This window comes from Drosophila arizonae, chromosome 5 (assembly GCF_054131065.1).
Source record: "Drosophila arizonae isolate 15081-1271.41 chromosome 5, UAZ_ARI_1.0, whole genome shotgun sequence".
In the NCBI taxonomy this organism is placed as follows: Eukaryota; Metazoa; Arthropoda; class Insecta; order Diptera; family Drosophilidae; genus Drosophila; species Drosophila arizonae.
In genome coordinates, this window is record NC_142925.1 from 81604 (window position 1) to 102979 (window position 21376).

At 40.5% G+C, this 21376-nt stretch overlaps 1 protein-coding gene and 2 long non-coding RNA genes across 3 annotated transcripts; 1 reads left to right on the forward strand and 2 right to left on the reverse strand.

The window, feature by feature from the left end:
- Positions 1–1460: 1460 nt before the first annotated feature.
- Positions 1461–20411, reverse strand: LOC149268345 (uncharacterized). The gene is made up of 12 exons (XR_016270656.1): positions 20238–20411; positions 17501–20150; positions 4185–4458; positions 3712–3862; positions 3564–3635; positions 3252–3496; positions 2726–3187; positions 2442–2576; positions 2189–2335; positions 1830–2122; positions 1636–1717; positions 1461–1580 (listed from the first exon to the last, which is right to left on the reverse strand). It is a non-coding gene; the product is annotated as an uncharacterized LOC149268345 (long non-coding RNA).
- LOC149268346 (uncharacterized) lies at positions 5294–5781 on the reverse strand. Its single transcript, XR_016270660.1, has 3 exons — positions 5705–5781; positions 5535–5592; positions 5294–5467 (listed from the first exon to the last, which is right to left on the reverse strand). It is a non-coding gene; the product is annotated as an uncharacterized LOC149268346 (long non-coding RNA).
- Positions 6521–8690, forward strand: LOC149268347 (uncharacterized). Its single transcript, XM_089472148.1, has one exon. It carries the CDS (start codon positions 6873–6875, stop codon positions 8688–8690), a length of 1818 nt encoding a protein of 605 aa, XP_089328274.1. The 5' UTR covers positions 6521–6872.
- Positions 20412–21376: the final 965 nt, after the last annotated feature.

Below are 21376 nucleotides of genomic sequence, written 5' to 3' on the forward strand. Positions count from 1 at the left end.
AGACTATGCATATCATGCATACACTTCGAGTTATAGCGCCATATCAGGCTATTCGTATTGGCAACGAAACTATTGAAAATGGCACCTCACATTCGTATTTGGGCGTTACTCTAGACACAAAACTACGATTCTCACAACATGTCACTACGGTCGTTACTAGGGTCAGGGCTAGGCTTAAAAAGATAGATTGGCTCATTAACAAGGATAGCAAATTGACGCTTAGAACAAAAGTCATTATTTATAGGCAGCTAGTTGCTCCACTTTGGCAATACTCGCTGCCTGTTTGGGGCGCTCTGCTATCTGAGGCGCAATTCAACCGCATTCGAGTCGTACACAACAAAGCTCTGAGAGCCATTTCTGGTGCTCAGTACTTTGTTTCGAACGCGCGCATCAGAGCTGATTTGGAAGTTTCATCTGCGGATGATATATTCAACACTCTCTGCGCCAAATACTATGATCGACTCCGGGTCCATAGCAACAACTTGGCCAAAAACATTGCCTACGACCCGTTCATCCCACAGCGGATAACATTGGCAAGATACACGAGTCTCGTAAGCATGCATTTGGCCAATGACATTGCTCTACGCACCCAGCGACAACTACAACGGGAAGCCGACGAAATTGCTGAAAGTAGGGAGCGATTCCTTCGCCGACGTGAGGCTCAGCAACGCAACGAAGCTGCACAAACAGCAGCCCACCAGCCGCAACGACTACCTGTTTTCGAGGGTATTGCGCCAATGCCGCGGCCACTACCACCATCATCACCACTTGCTGCCTATAGGGTCGTATTTGGATCACATAGAGATCAAAGCTAATTTTAGCTTAAGCCCGTATTGGAGAAAATGACCAGACTTTGTCTCGACTTTTCTCTATTATTCCAATTGGCCACTTGGGGCTATTTTTCTCTGTGCATCTTGTAGATGCTTATAAATGAAAAAATTGAATTATATTAATTAATGCCATCTATTACTATTGTTAAACTTATATCTTACTCATCTAATTAGTCTATTGTAAGCTACTCAAGCACTTTATTGTTATTTTGAATTATCTTTAATTTGCTCTTTTTATTAGTATTTTGTAGCATTAAGCTGCACTGTTATTTTTGTGCACTTATGGCCATTTAAATTTAATCATTTAATGAAAAGTTTCGACAAATATAGTCCTTTTTAGATTTTAATTATCTCATAGGCGCTATTTATATTTATAAAAAAAATGCTATTGTGAAGTATTAAATAAATAAAGAGTATCCCCGTACTCTTCCCCTCATCATGCAGCTGCAGGTCAGCTGTTCATGTACGAGAATGGGAAGAGGCGGAGATCACTAATGTGTGTTATTTTTAGACATACGAACAGAAAGGAGAAGAAGAAAGCAGCTGGTTTAGATAATATCGACAATCACACTATCAAAGCGCTGCCAATGAGGGCAATACTATACCTTGTTTTAATATGCAACAACTCACTTCGAATGGGCCATTTTCCTACCAGCTGGAAGTTAGCACTGGTCAAGATGATACACAAGCCCGGCAAGCCCACGCAGCATGTATCATCATACAGGCCAATAAGTCTCTTGTCTGGCTTATCTAAAATATTAGAGTTCTTAATTCTGAGCCGTATGCTTGAGCAAGACGCACTTACCAATGCTATACCCAGCCACCAATTTGGCTTTCGCAAGGCCCACTCAGCTGAGCAACAGCTTGGGCGAGTCACGCAGTTCATTCTGAAATCATATGAAGAACATAAGTATTGCTCTGCCGTTTACTTGGACATAAAAGAAGCATTTGACAGAGTGTGGCACTCAGGTCTGAGATACAAACTCAAGATGCTCTTACCTGACGCTCTGTATCGAATCCTTTGCTCCTACTTAGCAAATCGATCATTTATTGTTGAATGCCATGGAGGATGCCGCTCTGCAACCAAGCAAATACACGCTGGGGTGCCTCAAGGTAGCCTGCTTGGGCCAGTGCTGTATAACATATACACCAGTGATATTCCAAGCCCAACTTATGCCTCTGGAAATAAAATCCTCTTAGCCACTTATGCCGATGACGTCGTAGTCCTCTCAGCAAACTGTCGGCAAGCAGATGCGTTAGCTCAGCAACAAGCATATATGGACAAATTAGCTCTGTGGGCGAAGAAATGGTGCATTACAATAAATACTAGTAAAACTATGCACATTATGCATACTTACAAAAGGATATCGCCATACCAGGATATCCGCATTGGCAATGAAGCAATTAAAAACGGCACTTCACATCCTTATTTGGGTGTCACTATGGACACAAAGCTGCACTTCGGCACTCATGTCACCACTGTCGTCTCGAGGATTAGGGCACGGCTGAAAAAGATAGATTGGCTGATTAATAAAAATAGTAAATTGTCTCTAAAAACTAAAACGATAATTTACAAACAACTAGTTGCGCCACTGTGGCAATATACTATACCTGTCTGGGGTGCGCTCCTATCCGAAACTCAGTTCGACCGCATCAGAGTTGCACACAACAGAGCACTGAGAACCATATCTGGCGCTCAATATTATATTTCAAATGCTCGCATCAGATCTGAGCTGGGCGTCTTATCTGTGGATGAATTATTTAATAATATTTGCATTAAATATTATGATAGACTGCGAGTACACAGCAACAATGAGGCTAGAAGCATAGCCCACTATCCGTTTGTACCACAGCGGCTAACTATGCCCAGATACTCTAGCCTCGTCAATACTCACCTGGCTAATGAAATCGAGTTGCGCGCACAGCGACAACAGCGAAGACAAGCGGAGTTCGACGAGGAGCTACACGCTAATTATCTTCGCCGACATCCGCCCGTATACGGCCCGATAACTTTTCGCGAGCACAGCCGCAACATTTTAGCAGAGAGATTCACGAGGTCATATCCGGCCTCAACCCGCAACTCCAGCGAAAATCTTCGCAGAATGGCAGCGCGACGCAGAAATGAGGCTCGTCGCAACGGCGCGCCATCGTATGACGCAGTCCCACACACCCCCACCTCTGGGGCGACACAAAATATAGGCGACGCTACTGCCTCGCAGTCGCGCCTGCCAATCTTTCGGCAACTGGCGCCACTGCCACCCACAGCGAGCACTTCGCGCACACACAACACAAATCCAGGAGATTCTTCGGCCGATGCAGGCTGGTCCTTCCCCAGCAACTGATTGCAAGCATATACGCTAAAAAAGAACATAAATCTGCATTAAAATTCCAATTGGCCATTGGTATATGCAAGCAACTTACCTGGAAACTGGTCGTCCTCACATATCCTATCTGCAAAGGGTATCCTAACAAATAAAACTCAAATTGAATTTTATATTCAATTAAAGTTTTATTTGGCACGTATGCACATACACACATGCAGCAAAACAACACTACAATGCACTGGCTTAAACTACACAATCAACTTAACTAAACTGGCGGCACTGCTCGGTGATTGGGATGTGGAGTCTTCTCAGCTGCTACCTCTCGTTCCACCGGATGATTCCCTGCAAATAAAAACAAAACAACATTAAGTATAAACACTTATATATATATATGTATAATTAACATTACCTCGCAGCCATTTTGCGTCACTCACTTCTTCGGCCTGTCGAACACACGTTCACTTGCACTTGGGAGAAATTGCTGAAACAGATGAATAATTTATTAATTAATATCTAATTATTAATAATTATCTCATTATTCTTATTAGAATCCATACTCATCTCTTTCAGTTGCAACTTTTGCAATAAATTGCACTCTGCCTTTTCATCATATGTTCTTCAAACATATGTTTTTATCTGTGCATATCGATATGCATACCAGGGGTGCACAACCTCTCTTCGCGATTGTTTTTTTTTTTTGCGATAGTTCTATAAGACAAAATGAAAAGAAAAACTTATTGGAATTCAAATTTATTATTTCTTAATCAACTATAAACTATATTAATCCAAATTAAAAATAATATTAGTAATATTGCAACTGAAACCACATATGTGATAGCACTTGTGATATTTTTGCACAAATATCGCTATGAAATGAATATATAAGAATATTAATGAAATGAAAGCTTACCATTTAATAAATAATTATTTGCTATAATAGTATATACTAGTACATTTTTAAGCACTATTACTCACATTTTATAACTAATTGTAAATTCCCATTGCCATTTATGCATTTTTCGATAATTACCTTTTGTTTTGATTTATGCATCCCGATAAACGTATAAACGCACAGCTGCACAATCTCTCCTAAATTGCACTTGCGGTTTAATTTAACTTTTTAGACTGAAATAAAGGTGATAAAATGAAAAGAATTATAGATATAAGTTCAAGAATTTAATTAAAAGTTATATTAGCTTAGACAAGTATGGAGAAAATGACCGGACGATGTCCCGACTCTTCTCTCTAAATCCAATTAGCGGATCTTCTCACTGCTAAGTTTGTTGCGCATCTTATAGGTGTTCCTGCAAATAGAATTAAAAGTAAAATGAATTAATTAATTGTATCAATTGTTATTGTTTTAATCTACATAAAAATTATAACTAAACCTACTCATTAGTTTTAAACTAGTTATTTAAGCACATCAAATGTTATTCATTTTTGTTTTTGATCTGCTCTTTTGTATAATATGTAACGCAATGCTGCACAGCAATTTAATGTTGCACTTGCGACTATTTAAACAGCTCATGTGAGCAAGTTTCGGCTAATATCGACCTAAGTAACTTAAGGCGCCATGTAAATTCAAAAAAAATGCTAACGAAGAGTATTATATGAATAAAGAATATCTCTCTATTCTCTCCTCCTCTCCATTTAGCTGCTGGTCAGCTGTTATGGGCGAGAATGGAGGAAAGAGAGATTATTAATGTGTGTTCTGTCAAGGCATACAAACAGAAAAAAAAAAATGATCGACTCCGGGTCCATACCAACAACTTGGCCAAAAACATTGCCTACGACCCGTTCATCCCACAGCGGATAACATTGGCAAGATACACGAGTCTCGTAAGCATGCATTTGGCCAATGACATTGCTCTACGCACCCAGCGACAACTACAACGGGAAGCCGATGAAATTGCTGAAAGTAGGGAGCGATTCCTTCGCCGACGTGAGGCTCAGCAACGCAACGAAGCTGCACAAACAGCAGCCCACCAGCCGCAACGACTACCTGTTTTCGAGGGTATTGCGCCAATGCCGCGGCCACTACCACCACCATCACCACTTGCTGCCTATAGGGTCGTATTTGGATCACATAGGGATCAGAGTTAAGTAATTACACTATTTAAACACAAATTAAACACTCAGTTACAATTTCAAAATTTTATTTTCGGCACATACATATATATGTGCACGGAACATATGTGACGGCGCTTGCGCCTTAAATGCACATTTTGAATGAACTAAAAAAACAACTTAAATATACGCCCTATTGGCTGTGCAGCCCACTTGGCTAAGTCTCCTTGCCGTAGTTGATGTGCTCTGCAAAGAAAAAATCAACATTAATAATCTTTGAATGTTTTTATTAACTTCTGCAAAATTCACTTACCTGCTAGTCAGCTCGCAATTAATGAAATTCGGCTATTTCCAGCTTTGCGCCCCCTGCACTTTGTATGGTAGCAGCCGTTTATATATAAAGATAATAATTAATTAATATTAATTGTTAACTTTATTAATATCACTTTTTCAATTGTTAATTTTTTATATTGCAAAACTCACCTGCTAGTCAGCTTGCAATTAATGCAATCCCGCTATATTCAGTATTGCGCCCGTCTGTATTCCGTATTACAGCAGCCACATATATATAAAAAGATAATAATTAATTAATATTAATTATTAATATCATTAATTTCAATTATTTACTTGTTATTATTTAAACTTACCAATTAGCAGCATAAAATTTGCATTTAATGCAATTTTCAATCAGCTGTTTTTGTTTTGTTTTGATTATGCACCCCGATAGGCACAACGCCAGGGGTGCATCGTCACTTACTCAATTGCACTTGCGATATATTGAATGAATGTTAATGAAATCAAAACTGCTAAAATGAATTGTTAAACTATTTTTAATTAATTATCTATATTAATTATCATTTACTTTTTGTAATTTAAGCTAATTTTAGCTTAAGCCCGCATTGGAGAAAATGACCAGACTTTGTCTCGACTTTTCTCTATTATTCCAATTGGCCACTTCGGGCTATTTTTCTCTGTGCATCTTGTAGATGCTTATAAATGAAAAAATTGAATTATATTAATTAATGCCATCTATTACTATTGTTAAACTTATATCTTACTCATCTAATTAGTCTATTGTAAGCTACTCAAGCACTTTATTGTTATTTTGAATTATCTTTAATTTGCTCTTTTATTAGTATTTTGTAACATTAAGCTGCACTGTTATTTTTGTGCACTTATGGCCATTTAAATTTATTCATTTAATGAAAAGTTTCGACAAATATAGTCCTTTTTAGATTTTAATTATCTCATAGGCGCTATTTATATTTATATAAAAATGCTATTGTGAAGTATTAAATAAATAAAGAGTATCCCCGTACTCTTCCCCTCATCATGCAGCTGCAGGTCAGCTGTTCATGTACGAGAATGGGAAGAGGCGGAGATCACTAATGTGTGTTCTTTTTAGACATACGAACAGAAAAAATATTTATAAAAAAATGCTATTGTGAAGTATTAAATAAATAAAGAGTATCCCCGTACTCTTCCCCTCATCATGCAGCTGCAGGTCAGCTGTTCATGTACGAGAATGGGAAGAGGCGGAGATCATTAATGTGTGTTCTTCATAGACATACGAACAGAAAAAAAAAGTTGTGAATTAAATCTATTTAAATCGGGTTTTTTGCAATTAAATTTTGCAAATTAAATTGCTGCAATGCCTAGGGGCTATACTGCAGATGACGGTGACGAGGATATGGACGTGGAAGTCGAATTATTAATCGACTCGCAGCCACTAGCGCCTGCGCCCACGCCATTAAAAGTGCCGGTAAAGAAAAGTGTGGTTACGGCACGACCAACAACTTCTCGAGCTGCGGCTCAGCAATTAAAGGCAAAACCATCCACTTCTGCGGAATCTATGGTCGCCGAATATCTTGCTGCAAAAAATGCAATGCAAAGTGCTACAAAGCCGCTCTCTAGTGAGAGAGCAGCAAAGAGGACTGCTGAAAAAGGCGACAGCCCCAAGAAGAAGACTGCGCAGCTGGGCGCAGTTGATCTGGATGGCAGTGACGAAGACTGCCAGCAAATTGACGACTATATACGGACCACCAGGACTGAGGACACACAGCAAGAGGCAACTGGCCTCGTTAATAAAGCTCGCACTGCTGCAAATGTGCAAGCTATGCCGCCCAATGCTGCCGCTGCAGCTGTTACTGCTGCTTCCGCTGCCGCCGCAACTGGAGCTAGCCATGCGCAACTCAACGCGAAGCCCGCTCCGCTATTTTTAGCAAATGTCACGGACATAATGCCGCTTTTAATCCGCCTGGATGATGCTATCGGCCAGGAGAACTACACCACCAAGCCCGCTGCAAACCATGGCATCAGAGTGCAGTGCAAGGACATCGCTACGCACCGCAAATTGGTAAAGTACCTCGACGTTAATTCGATTGAAAATCACACATACCAGTTGAAATGCGAACGCGGCTATAGAGCCGTTATCCGGCATTTGCACTTTTCCACTCCGGATCACTATATTCGTGAGCAGTTGGCCAAATTAGGGCACGAAGTTCGCTTCTTAAGAGGCATTAAATCACGCTTCTCCAAAGAGCCGCTTGACCTTTTTGAGGTTGAGTTAGCCGTCAGCGCAAACAACGCAGAATTGCTGCAAATAACTGCCATTGGCAATCAGCGTGTAAAAATTGAGCGGCCGTACAAATCAAGCGAAATTGCCCAATGCCATAGGTGCCAGAAATTTGGGCACACAAAGAATTATTGCCGTCGCCCCTTCGCCTGCGTCAAGTGCGGCGCCAATCATGCTTCCACGGACTGTGGCAAGCAAAAAGGCGACCAAACTCCAGCGAAGTGTGCCAATTGCTCCGGCCCACATGCCGCGAGCTACAAAGGCTGCCCTTCTTATAAAGAAGCGTGCAAGAAGCGCGAAAATGAAAGTGCCACGCAACTAGCTAAAGTCATTAGCAACTTAGCCAAGCCAGCTGCCACTACTGCTGCTCAGAGCAGTCGAGCAAATATGCCAAACATGTCTAATATGCCAAATCTTTTACAGCAAGCCCCCCCTCAGTCACGACCGCAAACTGTTAGTGCAGGGCCCAGTTATTCGGCTGCTCTTCGGGCTGGCCTTCAATTTGCTCAGCCTGTCGGACCGGCAGCTATTAGCAGCAAACAGCGTCAGTCTAGGCAAAAAGCCACCAAAGTTAGCCAGCAACAACAACAGCAGCAGCAACAAGTCCGTTTGCCTAGGCAGGCAAGCGCACAGCGGCCGCCGCAGCCAAAACGCAGCCGTAGTCTGAGTACGCGCCGTAGGCATCCGCAACCAATAGATGGGGGTGCGCATCCTGTTAGTGGGGGTGTTCATTTTCAACGTTTCGAGCAGCCAATAAATGCGAATATGCCAAGCATGCCAGTACAAGTTAGCTCTAGATTAGAGGCTAAATTAGATAAACTCATTGAGATGATGACCACTGTCTTTGCCTTCTTGATGGCCAGAGTTGGTCCCAATGAGCCTTCAAATGTCTAGTAATGTATCCACTTCCCCAAATGCCAGTAGACGCAGCGCTGCACTGCAGCATGCTGTAACTCAACGTGTCAACAACATCAAGATATCTTTTTGGAATGCTGCCGGTGTCAAGAAAAAGCTTAATGAGCTCAATCTATATCTCGTCAAGCACGATATAGACATAATGCTAGTGTCTGAGACGCATCTGACTGATAGCGATAGCATTGCTATTAATGGCTATATTGTTTATTTAGCAAATCACCCCTCAAACAGGCGCAGAGGAGGTGCAGCCTTTATAATTAAACAACATATATGTCATTATGCTATGCGCTTTACATCTTACGACTCGCATCAATCTGTCGAAGTTTCAGTCAGCCTGCAAAATGGCCGTCACATTAATATTGTCTCAATCTACTGCCCGCCGCAAGTCATCTGGTCTGGGCAAGATTTCCACAACCTGCTATCTTCTCTGGGTGACACTTTTATAGTCGGTGGTGACTGGAATGCGAAAAGTCAGTGGTGGGGCAACGCCAGATCTTGTCTCCGTGGCCGAATGCTAGTCAATAGTATTCTACAAGTGAATTGCAACATTCTGGCAACTGGGTCGCCCACCCATTTTCCGTTTAATTCGCGCCAAACTCCGTCTGCCATTGACTTTGCGCTATTTAAAGGCATCAGGCGAGATTTGCTGACCATCACTGACTCTTTCGAGCTCAGCTCTGATCATCTCCCGCTGCAAGTTCAGCTGGTTGAGAAGCCTGTCACCAGCAGAGCAAAAGGCCACCTGCTTGATTTGAATGCCAACGTCAACAAATTTCAGAGCTATCTAAATGAAAAAATCTTGCTCAACACTGAGATCAGCAGTGCTGATGATGTTGATGATGCGGTCAATATTTTTGTCAAAAATATTGAAGATGCTGCAAACTATGCGAATGCACAGAACCCACGCAAGATAACGAGGACTAGATTTCGTGTAGATAGACAGACTCTGCAACTTATCGAAGCCCATAAGCAAGTCAAGCGCTATCTCGCTCGAAATCGCAATCCGATGCTTAAGATGCTCTGCAACAGGCTGTCGAATCGCATACGCAAAGAGCTCATATATGCTAGGCAGAAGTATGAGGAAGAGCTATTTAGATCTATCGATCCAACTGATAGATATAGTATGCAGAAGCTCTGGCGACTGACCAACGAGATCAAGCGGCAGCCTGCTCCAAATCTACCTCTGTTGAAGTCCTCCAGTGGCAATGGCTCTAATGCGCAAAATGTCTGGTGCAAGACAACAGCCGAGAAGGCCGAAACATTTGCTGCGAGTCTTGAGCAGCGTTTTCAGCCAATCGTGACTACGCCGCCCAGTGATCTGGCCGAGATCGAGGCTCAAGTTAGCCAGCCATCTTTGACTGCTTCAGTCTCATTTCGGCCAGTCACTGCGGATGAGGTCATCAGTCACATCAGCACGCTAGAGAACAAAAAAGCGGCTGGTTTGGACCAAATTGACAATCACACCATCAAAGCGCTGCCGATGAAGGCTATTCTGTATCTCGTCTTGATATGCAATAACTCTTTTAGACTGGGTCATTTCCCCTCTTGCTGGAAGTTAGCGATGGTGAAGATGGTGCATAAGCCTGGCAAGCCTACGCAACACGTCGCATCATACAGGCCAATAAGTCTGCTGTCTGGCCTCTCAAAGATACTCGAGTATCTTATTTTGAGCCGTATGCTGGAGCAAGATACTCTTGTAAATGCGATCCCAAACCATCAATTTGGATTCCGCAAAGCGCACTCAGCTGAACAGCAATTGGGTCGAGTCACCCAATTTATTATTAATGCGTTTGATGACCATAAATACTGCTCTGCTGTGTACATGGATATCAAAGAAGCCTTTGATCGAGTGTGGCATACAGGCTTGAAGTATAAGCTTAAGAGGCTACTGCCGGATGCTCTCTACCGCATCCTCTGCTGCTATCTAACAGATCGCACCTTTATTGTTGAGTGTCACGGTGGCTGTCGCTCAGGTATTAAGCAAATTCACGCTGGTGTGCCACAAGGTAGCTTGCTCGGGCCTATCTTGTACAATGTGTACACCAGCGATATACCGAGGCCAGCTTATCCGCGAGGGACTTTGATTGCCACTTATGCTGACGACGTCATCGTTCTTTCGGCAGACTTTCGTCAAGCAGATGCGCTTATTCAACAGCAAGCTTATATGGATAGATTGGCTGAATGGGCGAGCAAGTGGTGCATTACAATTAATGCAAGCAAGACTATGCATATCATGCATACGCTTCGAGTTATAGCGCCATATCAGGCTATTCGTATTGGCAACGAAACTATTGAAAATGGCACCTCACATTCGTATTTGGGCGTTACTCTAGACACAAAACTACGATTCTCACAACATGTCACTACGGTCGTTACTAGGGTCAGGGCTAGGCTTAAAAAGATAGATTGGCTCATTAACAAAGATAGCAAATTGACGCTTAAGACAAAAGTTATTATTTATAGACAGCTAGTTGCTCCACTTTGGCAATACTCGCTGCCTGTATGGGGTGCTCTGCTATCTGAGGCGCAATTCAGCCGCATTCGAGTCGTACACAACAAAGCTCTGAGAGCCATCTCTGGTGCTCAGTACTTTGTTTCGAACGCGCGCATCAGAGCTGATCTGGACGTTTTATCTGCGGATGATATACTCAACAATCTCTGCGCCAAATACTATGATCGACTCCGGGTCCATACCAACAACTTGGCCAAAAACATTGCCTACGACCCGTTCATCCCACAGCGGATAACATTGGCAAGATACACGAGTCTCGTAAATACGCATTTGGCCAATGACATTGCTCTACGCACCCAGCGACTACTACTACGGGAGGCCGACGAAATAACTGAAAGTAGGGAGCGATTCCTTCGCCGACGTGAGGCTCAGCAACGCAACGAAGCAGCACAAGCAGCAGCCCACCAGCCGCAACGACTACCTGTTTTCGAGGGTATTGCGCCAATGCCGCGGCCACTACCACCACCATCACCACTTGCTGCCTATAGGGTCGTATTTGGATCACATAGGGATCAGAGTTAAGTAATTACACTATTTAAACACAAATTAAACACTCAGTCACAATTTCAAAATTTTATTTTCGGCACATACATATATATGTGCACGGAACATATGTGACGGCGCTTGCGCCTTAAATGCACATTTTGAATTAACTAAAAACTAACTTAAATATACGCCCTATTGGCTGTGCAGCCCACTTGGCTAAGTCTCCTTGCCGTAGTTGATGTGCTCTGCAAAGAAAAAATCAACATTAATAATCTTTGAATGTTTTTATTAACTTCTGCAAAATGCACTTACCTGCTAGTCAGCTCGTAATTAATGAAATTCGACTATTTCCAGCTTTGCGCCCCTCTGCACCTTGTATGGTAGCAGCTGTTTATATATAAAGATAATAATTAATTAATATTAATTGTTAACTTTATTAATATCACTTTTTCAATTGTTAATTTTTTATATTGCAAAACTCACCTGCTAGTCAGCTTGCAATTAATGCAATCCTGCTATATTAGGTATTGCGCCCGTCTGTATTCCGTATGACAGCAGCCACATACATATAAAAAGATAATAATTAATTAATATTAATTATTAATATCATTAATTTCAATTATTTACTTGTTAATATTTAAACTTACCAATTAGCAGCATAAAATTTGCATTTAATGCAATTTTCAATCAGCTGTTTTTGTTTTGTTTTGATTATGCACCCCGATAGGCACAACGCCAGGGGTGCATCGTCACTTACTCAATTGCACTTGCGATATATCGAATGAATGTTAATGAAATCAAAACTGCTAAAATGAATTGTTAAACTATTTTTATTTAATTATCTATATTAATTATCATTTACTTTTTGTAATTTAAGCTAATTTTAGCTTGAGCCCGTATTGGAGAAAATGACCAGACTTTGTCTCGACTTTTCTCTATTATTCCAATTGGCCACTTGGGGCTATTATTCTCTGTGCATCTTGTAGATGCTTATAAATGAAAAAAAATTGAATTATATTAATTAATGCCATCTATTACTATTGTTAAACTTATATCTTACTCATCTAATTAGTCTATTGTAAGCTACTCAAGCACTTTATTGTTATTTTGAATTATCTTTAACTTGCTCTTTTTATTTGTATTTTGTAAAATCAAGCTGCACTGTTATTTTTGTGCACTTATGGCCATTTAAATTTAATCATTTAATGAAAAGTTTCGACAAATATAGTCCTTTTTAGTTTTAATTATCTCATAGGCGCTATTTATATTTATAAAAAAATGCTATTGTAAAGTATTAAATAAATAAAGAGTATCCCCGTACTCTTCCCCTCATCATGCAGCTGCAGGTCAGCTGTTCATGTACGAGAATGGGAAGAGGCGGAGATCACTAATGTGTGTTCTTTGTAGACATACGAACAGAAAAAAACGGCCATTGGCAACCAGCGTGTCAAAATTGAGCGGCCGTATAAAACAAATGAAATTGCTCAATGCCATAGGTGCCAAAAATTCGGGCACACAAAGAATTATTGCCGTCGCCCCTTTGCCTGCGTCAAGTGCGGCGCTAATCATGCTTCCACGGACTGTGGCAAGCAAAAAGGCGACCAAACTCCAGCAAAGTGTGCGAATTGCTCCGGCCCACATGCCGCGAGCTACAAAGGCTGCCCTTCTTATAAAGAAGCGTGCAAGAAGCGCGAAAATGAAAGTGCCACGCAACTAGCTAAAGTCATTAGCAACTTAGCCAAGCCAGCTGCCACTACTGCTGCTCAGAGCAATCGAGCAAATATGCCAAACATGTCTAATATGCCAAATCTTTTACAGCAAGCCCCCCCTCAGTCACGACCGCAAACTGTTAGTGCAGGGCCCAGTTATTCGGCTGCTCTTCGGGCTGGCCTTCAATTTGCTCAGCCTGTCGGACCGGCAGCTATTAGCAGCAAACAGCGTCAGTCGAGGCAAAAAGCCACCAAAGTTAGCCAGCAACAACAACAGCAGCAGCAACAAGTCCGTTTGCCTAGGCAGGCAAGCGCACAGCGGCCGCCGCAGCCAAAACGCAGCCGTAGCCTAAGTACGCGCCGTAGGCATCAGCAACCTTTGGATGGGAGTGCGCATCCTATTAGTGGGGGTGTTCATTTTCAACGCTTCGAGCAGCCAATAAATGCGAATATGCCAAGCATGCCAGTACAAGTTAGCTCTAGATTAGAGGCTAAATTAGATAAACTCATTGAGATGATGACCACTGTCTTTGCCTTCTTGATGGCCAGAGTTGGTCCCAATGAGCCTTTAAATGTCTAGTAATGTATCCACTTCCCCAAATGCCAGTAGACGCAGCGCTGCACTGCAGCATGCTGTAACTCAACGTGTCAACAACATCAAGATATCTTTTTGGAATGCTGCCGGTGTCAGGAAAAAGCTTAATGAGCTCAATCTATATCTCGTCAAGCACGATATAGACATAATGCTAGTGTCTGAGACGCATCTGACTGATAGCGATAGCATTGCTATTAATGGCTATATTGTTTATTTAGCAAATCACCCCTCAAACAGGCGCAGAGGAGGTGCAGCCTTTATAATTAAACAACATATATGTCATTATGCTATGCGCTTTACATCTTACGACTCGCATCAATCTGTCGAAGTTTCAGTCAGCCTGCAAAATGGCCGTCATATCAATATTGTCTCAATCTACTGCCCGCCGCAAGTCATCTGGTCTGGGCAAGATTTCAACAACCTGCTATCTTCTCTGGGTGACACTTTTATAGTCGGTGGTGACTGGAATGCGAAAAGTCAGTGGTGGGGCAACGCCAGATCTTGTCTCCGTGGCCGAATGCTAGTCAATAGTATTCTACAAGTGAATTGCAACATTCTGGCAACTGGGTCGCCCACCCATTTTCCGTTTAATTCGCGCCAAACTCCGTCTGCCATTGACTTTGCGCTATTTAAAGGCATCAGGCGTGATTTGCTGACCATCACTGACTCTTTCGAGCTCAGCTCTGATCATCTCCCGCTGCAAGTTCAGCTGGTTGAGAAGCCTGTCACCAGCAGAGCAAAAGGCCACCTGCTTGATTTGAATGCCAACGTCAACAAATTTCAGAGCTATCTAAATGACAAAATCTTGCTCAACACTGAGATCAGCAGTGCTGATGATGTTGATGATGCGGTCAATATTTTTGTCAAAAATATTGAAGATGCTGCAAACTTTGCGAATGCACAGCACCCACGCAAGATTATGAGGACTAGATTTCGAGTAAACAGGCAGACTCTGCAACTTATCGAGGCCCATAAGCAAATCAAGCGCTATCTGACTCGAAGTCGCAATCCGATGCTTAAGATGCTCTGCAACAGGCTGTCGAATCGCATACGCAAAGAGCTCATATATGCTAGGCAGCAGTATGAGGAAGAGCTATTTAGATCTATCGATCCAACTGATAGATATAGTATGCAGAAGCTCTGGCGGCTGACCAACGAGATCAAGCGGCAGCCTGCTCCAAATCTACCGCTGTTGAAGTCCTCCAGTGGCAATGGCTCTAATGCGCAAAATGTCTGGTGCAAGACAACAGCCGAGAAGGCCGAAACATTTGCTGCAAGTCTTGAGCAGCGTTTTCAGCCAATCGTGACTACGCCGCCCAGTGATCTGGCCGAGATCGAGGCTCAAGTTAGCCAGCCATCTTTGACTGCTTCAGTCTCATTTCGGCCAGTCACTGCGGCTGAGGTCATCAGTCACATCAGCACGCTAGAGAACAAAAAAGCGGCTGGATTGGATCAAATTGATAATCACACCATTAAAGCGCTGCCGATGAAGGCTATTCTGTATCTCGTCTTGATATGCAATAACTCTTTTAGACTGGGTCATTTCCCCTCTTGCTGGAAGTTAGCGATGGTGAAGATGGTGCATAAGCCTGGCAAGCCTACGCAACACGTCGCATCATACAGGCCAATAAGTCTGCTGTCTGGCCTCTCAAAGATACTCGAGTATCTTATTTTGAGCCGTATGCTGGAGCAAGATACTCTTGTAAATGCGATCCCAAACCATCAATTTGGATTCCGCAAAGCGCACTCAGCTGAACAGCAATTGGGTCGAGTCACCCAATTTATTATTAAAGCGTTTGATGACCATAAATACTGCTCTGCTGTGTACATGGATATCAAAGAAGCCTTTGATCGAGTGTGGCATACAGGCTTGAAGTATAAGCTCAAGATGCTATTGCCGGTTGCTCTCTACCGCATCCTCTGCTGCTATCTAACAGATCGCACTTTTATTGTTGAGTGTCACGGTGGCTGTCGCTCAGGTATTAAGCAAATTCACGCTGGTGTGCCACAAGGTAGCTTGCTTGGGCCTATCTTGTACAATGTGTACACCAGCGATATACCGAGGCCAGCTTATCCGCGAGGGACTTTGATTGCCACTTATGCTGACGACGTCATCGTTCTTTCGGCAGACTTTCGTCAAGCAGATGCGCTTAATCAGCAGCAAGCTTACATGGATAGATTGGCTGAATGGGCGAGCAAGTGGTGCATTACGATTAATGCAAACAAGACTATGCATATCATGCATACGCTTCGAGTTATAGCGCCATATCAGGCTATTCGTATTGGCAACGAAACTATTGAAAATGGCACCTCACATTCGTATTTGGGCGTTACTCTAGACACAAAACTACGATTCTCACAACATGTCACTACGGTCGTTACTAGGGTCAGGGCTAGGCTTAAAAAGATAGATTGGCTCATCAATAAAGACAGTAAATTGACTCTAAGGACTAAAGTCATCATATACAAGCAGCTAGTTGCTCCACTTTGGCAATACTCGCTGCCTGTATGGGGTGCTTTGCTATCTGAGGCGCAATTCAGCCGCATTCGAGTCGTACACAACAAAGCTCTGAGAGCCATTTCTGGTGCTCAGTACTTTGTTTCGAACGCGCGCATCAGAGCTGATCTAGAAGTTTTATCTGCGGATGATATATTCAACAATCTCTGCGCCAAATACTATGATCGACTCCGGGTCCATACCAACAACTTGGCCAAAAACATTGCCTACGACCCGTTCATCCCACAGCGGATAACATTGGCAAGATACACGAGTCTCGTAAGCATGCATTTGGCCAATGACATTGCTCTACGCACCCAGCGACAACTACAACGGGAAGCCGATGAAATTGCTGAAAGTAGGGAGCGATTCCTTCGCCGACGTGAGGCTCAGCAACGCAACGAAGCTGCACAAACAGCAGCCCACCAGCCGCAACGACTACCTGTTTTCGAGGGTATTGCGCCAATGCCGCGGCCACTACCACCACCATCACCACTTGCTGCCTATAGGGTCGTATTTGGATCACATAGGGATCAGAGTTAAGTAATTACACTATTTAAACACAAATTAAACACTCAGTTACAATTTCAAAATTTTATTTTCGGCACATACATATATATGTGCACGGAACATATGTGATGGCGCTTGCGCCTTAAATGCACATTTTGAATTAACTAAAAACTAACTTAAATATACGCCCTATTGGCTGTGCAGCCCACTTGGCTAAGTCTCCTTGCCGTAGTTGATGTGCTCTGCAAAGAAAAAATCAACATTAATAATCTTTTAATGTTTTTATTAACTTATGCAAAATTCACTTACCTGCTAGTCAGCTCGCAATTAATGAAATTCGACTATTTCCAATTTTGGGCCCCTCTGCACTTTGTATGGTAGCAGCTGTTTATATATAAAGATAATAATTAATTAATCTTAATTGTTAACTTTATTAATATCACTTTTTCAATTGTTAAATTTTTATATTGCAAAACTCACCTGCTAGTCAGCTTGCAATTAATGCAATCCTGCTATATCCAGTATTGCGCCCGTCTGTATTCCGAATGACAGCAGCCACATAAATATAAAAAGATAATAATTAATTAATATTAATTATTAATATCATTAATTTCAATTATTTACTTGTTAATATTTAAACTTACCAATTAGCAGCATAAAATTTGCATTTAATGCAATTTTCAATCAGCTGTTTTTGTTTTGTTTTGATTATGCACCCCGATAGGCACAACGCCAGGGGTGCATCGTCACTTACTCAATTGCACTTGCGATATATCGAATGAATGTTAATGAAATCAAAACTGCTAAAATGAATTGTTAAACTATTTTTAATTAATTATCTATATTAATTATCATTTACTTTTTGTAATTTAAGCTAATTTTAGCTTGAGCCCGTATTGGAGAAAATGACCAGACTTTGTCTCGACTTTTCTCTATTATTCCAATTGGCCACTTCGGGCTATTTTTCTCTGTGCATCTTGTAGATGCTTATAAATGAAAAAATTGAATTATATTAATTAATGCCATCTATTACTATTGTTAAACTTATATCTTACTCATCTAATTAGTCTATTGTAAGCTACTCAAGCACTTTATTGTTATTTTGAATTATCTTTAACTTGCTCTTTTTATTTGTATTTTGTAACATTAAGCTGCACTGTTATTTTTGTGCACTTATGGCCATTTAAATTTAATCATTTAATGAAAAGTTTCGACAAATATAGTCCTTTTTAGTTTTAATTATCTCATAGGCGCTATTTATATTTATAAAAAAATGCTATTGTAAAGTATTAAATAAATAAAGAGTATCCCCGTACTCTTCCCCTCATCATGCAGCTGCAGGTCAGCTGTTCATGTACGAGAATGGGAAGAGGCGGAGATCATTAATGTGTGTTCTTCATAGACATACGAACAGAAAAAGCTAAAATGAATTGTTAAACTACTTTTATTTAATTATCATATTAATTATCAATTACTTTTTGTAATTTAAGCTAATTTTAGCTTAAGCCCATATTTGAGAAAATGACCAGACTTTGTCTCGACTTTTCTCTATTATTCCAATTGGCCACTTTGGGCTATTTTCTCTGTGCATCTTGTAGATGCTTATAAATGAAATAATTGAATTATATTAATTAATGCCATCTATTACTATTGTTAAACTTAAATCTTACTTATCTATTTAGTCGTTAATCAGTTACTCAAGCACTTTATTGTTAATTTGTATTATCTTTAAATTGCTCTTTTATAAGTATTTTGTAACATTAAGCTGCACTGTTATTTGTGTGCACTTTTGGCTATTTGAATTGAATCATTCTATGATAAGTTTTGACTAATATTGTCCTTTATAGATTTTAATTATCTCATAGGCGCTATTTATATTCATAAGAAATGCTATTGTGAAGTATCAATTGAATAAAAAGTATCTCCGTACTATCTTCCCCTCGCCATGCAGCTGCTGGTCAGCTGATCATGTATGAGATGGGGAGAAGCGGAGATCATTAATGTGTGTTCTTCATAGACATACGAACAGAAATCAACAATCTCTGCGCCAAATACTATGATCGACTCCGGGTCCATACCAACAACTTGGCCAAAAACATTGCCTACGACCCGTTCATCCCACAGCGGATAACATTGGCAAGATACACGAGTCTCGTAAGCATGCATTTGGCCAATGACATTGCTCTACGCACCCAGCGACAACTACAACGGGAAGCCGACGAAATTGCTGAAAGTAGGGAGCGATTCCTTCGCCGACGTGAGGCTCAGCAACGCAACGAAGCTGCACAAACAGCAGCCCACCAGCCGCAACGACTACCTGTTTTCGAGGGTATTGCGCCAATGCCGCGGCCACTACCACCACCATCACCACTTGCTGCCTATAGGGTCGTATTTGGATCACATAGAGATCAAAGCTAATTTTAGCTTAAGCCCGTATTGGAGAAAATGACCAGACTTTGTCTCGACTTTTCTCTATTATTCCAATTGGCCACTTGGGGCTATTTTTCTCTGTGCATCTTGTAGATGCTTATAAATGAAAAAATTGAATTATATTAATTAATGCTATCTATTACTATTGTTAAACTTTTATCTTACTCATCTAATTAGTCTATTGTAAGCTACTCAAGCACTTTATTGTTATTTTGAATTATCTTTAATTTGCTCTTTTTATTAGTATTTTGTAACATTAAGCTGCACTGTTATTTTTGTGCACTTATGGCCATTTAAATTTAATCATTTAATGAAAAGTTTCGACAAATATAGTCCTTTTTAGATTTTAGTTATCTCATAGGCGCTATTTATATTTATAAAAAAATGCTATTGTGAAGTATTAAATAAATAAAGAGTATCCCCGTACTCTTCCCCTCATCATGCAGCTGCAGGTCAGCTGTTCATGTACGAGAATGGGAAGAGGCGGAGATCATTAATGTGTGTTCTTCATAGACATACGAACAGAAAAACTATATATAAAAAGATAATAATTAATTAATATTAATTATTAATATCTTCAATATTGCTTTTATAATTATTAATTTCTATTTTGCAAAGTTACTTACCTGCTAGTCAGCTTGCAATTAATGCAATTCCGCTATCTTCAGTATTGCGCTTTCTGCATTTTGTATGGTAGCAGCTGTAAATATAAAAAGATTATTATTAATTAATATGTATTATTAATGTCATTAATATCACTTATATAATTATTAATATTTAAACTTACCAATTAGCAGCATCAAATTTGCATTTAATGCAATTTTCAATCAGCTGTCTTTGTTTTTGTTTTGGTTGTGCATTCCGATAGGTATGTAAACCAGGGGTGCATCGTCACTTACCAATTGCACTTGCGATATATCGAACGAATATTAATGAAATCAAAACTGCTAAAATGAATTGTTAAACTACTTTTATTTAATTATCATATTAATTATCAATTACTTTTTGTAATTTAAGCTAATTTTAGCTTAAGCCCATATTTGAGAAAATGACCAGACTTTGTCTCGACTTTTCTCTATTATTCCAATTGGCCACTTTGGGCTATTTTCTCTGTGCATCTTGTAGATGCTTATAAATGAAATAATTGAATTATATTAATTAATGCCATCTATTACTATTGTTAAACTTAAATCTTACTTATCTATTTAGTCGTTAATCAGTTACTCAAGCACTTTATTGTTAATTTGTATTATCTTTAAATTGCTCTTTTATAAGTATTTTGTAACATTAAGCTGCACTGTTATTTGTGTGCACTTTTGGCTATTTGAATTGAATCATTCTATGATAAGTTTTGACTAATATTGTCCTTTATAGATTTTAATTATCTCATAGGCGCTATTTATATTCATAAGAAATGCTATTGTGAAGTATCAATTGAATAAAAAGTATCTCCGTACTATCTTCCCCTCGCCATGCAGCTGCTGGTCAGCTGATCATGTATGAGATGGGGAGAAGCGGAGATCATTAATGTGTGTTCTTCATAGACATACGAACAGAAATGTGTGTTCTTCAAAAAAAAAAAAAAAAAATGTGTGTTCTTTGTAGACATACGAACAGAAATACACAATTTAAAAAAAAAAATAAATAAATAAAATAAAACATTATGAATTGATTGCGATGATGTCCAGAACTCGGATATACGGATCTAGCGAAGATGAAGATGCGGAAGTAAATGCACTCCTCGACAAGCCAAAACACGTGGTCGCACCTACGTTGTCAAATGTGTTTGAACAAACCAAAAGTCAAAGTGCATCTAATTTATTGCCGTCTACTTCGAAGGCTGCCGCTGCAGCCAATGAACAATTTTTTAAGAAACTTACAATAAACGGCAAGCAAGTCGAAATTCGGCCATCCAAGATGGCTGCT

Bases quoted from the DNA above. Each gene is read 5' to 3' on its own strand.
- LOC149268347 (XM_089472148.1), top strand. From the start codon at position 6,873: ATGCCTAGGGGCTATACTGCAGATGACGGTGACGAGGATATGGACGTG.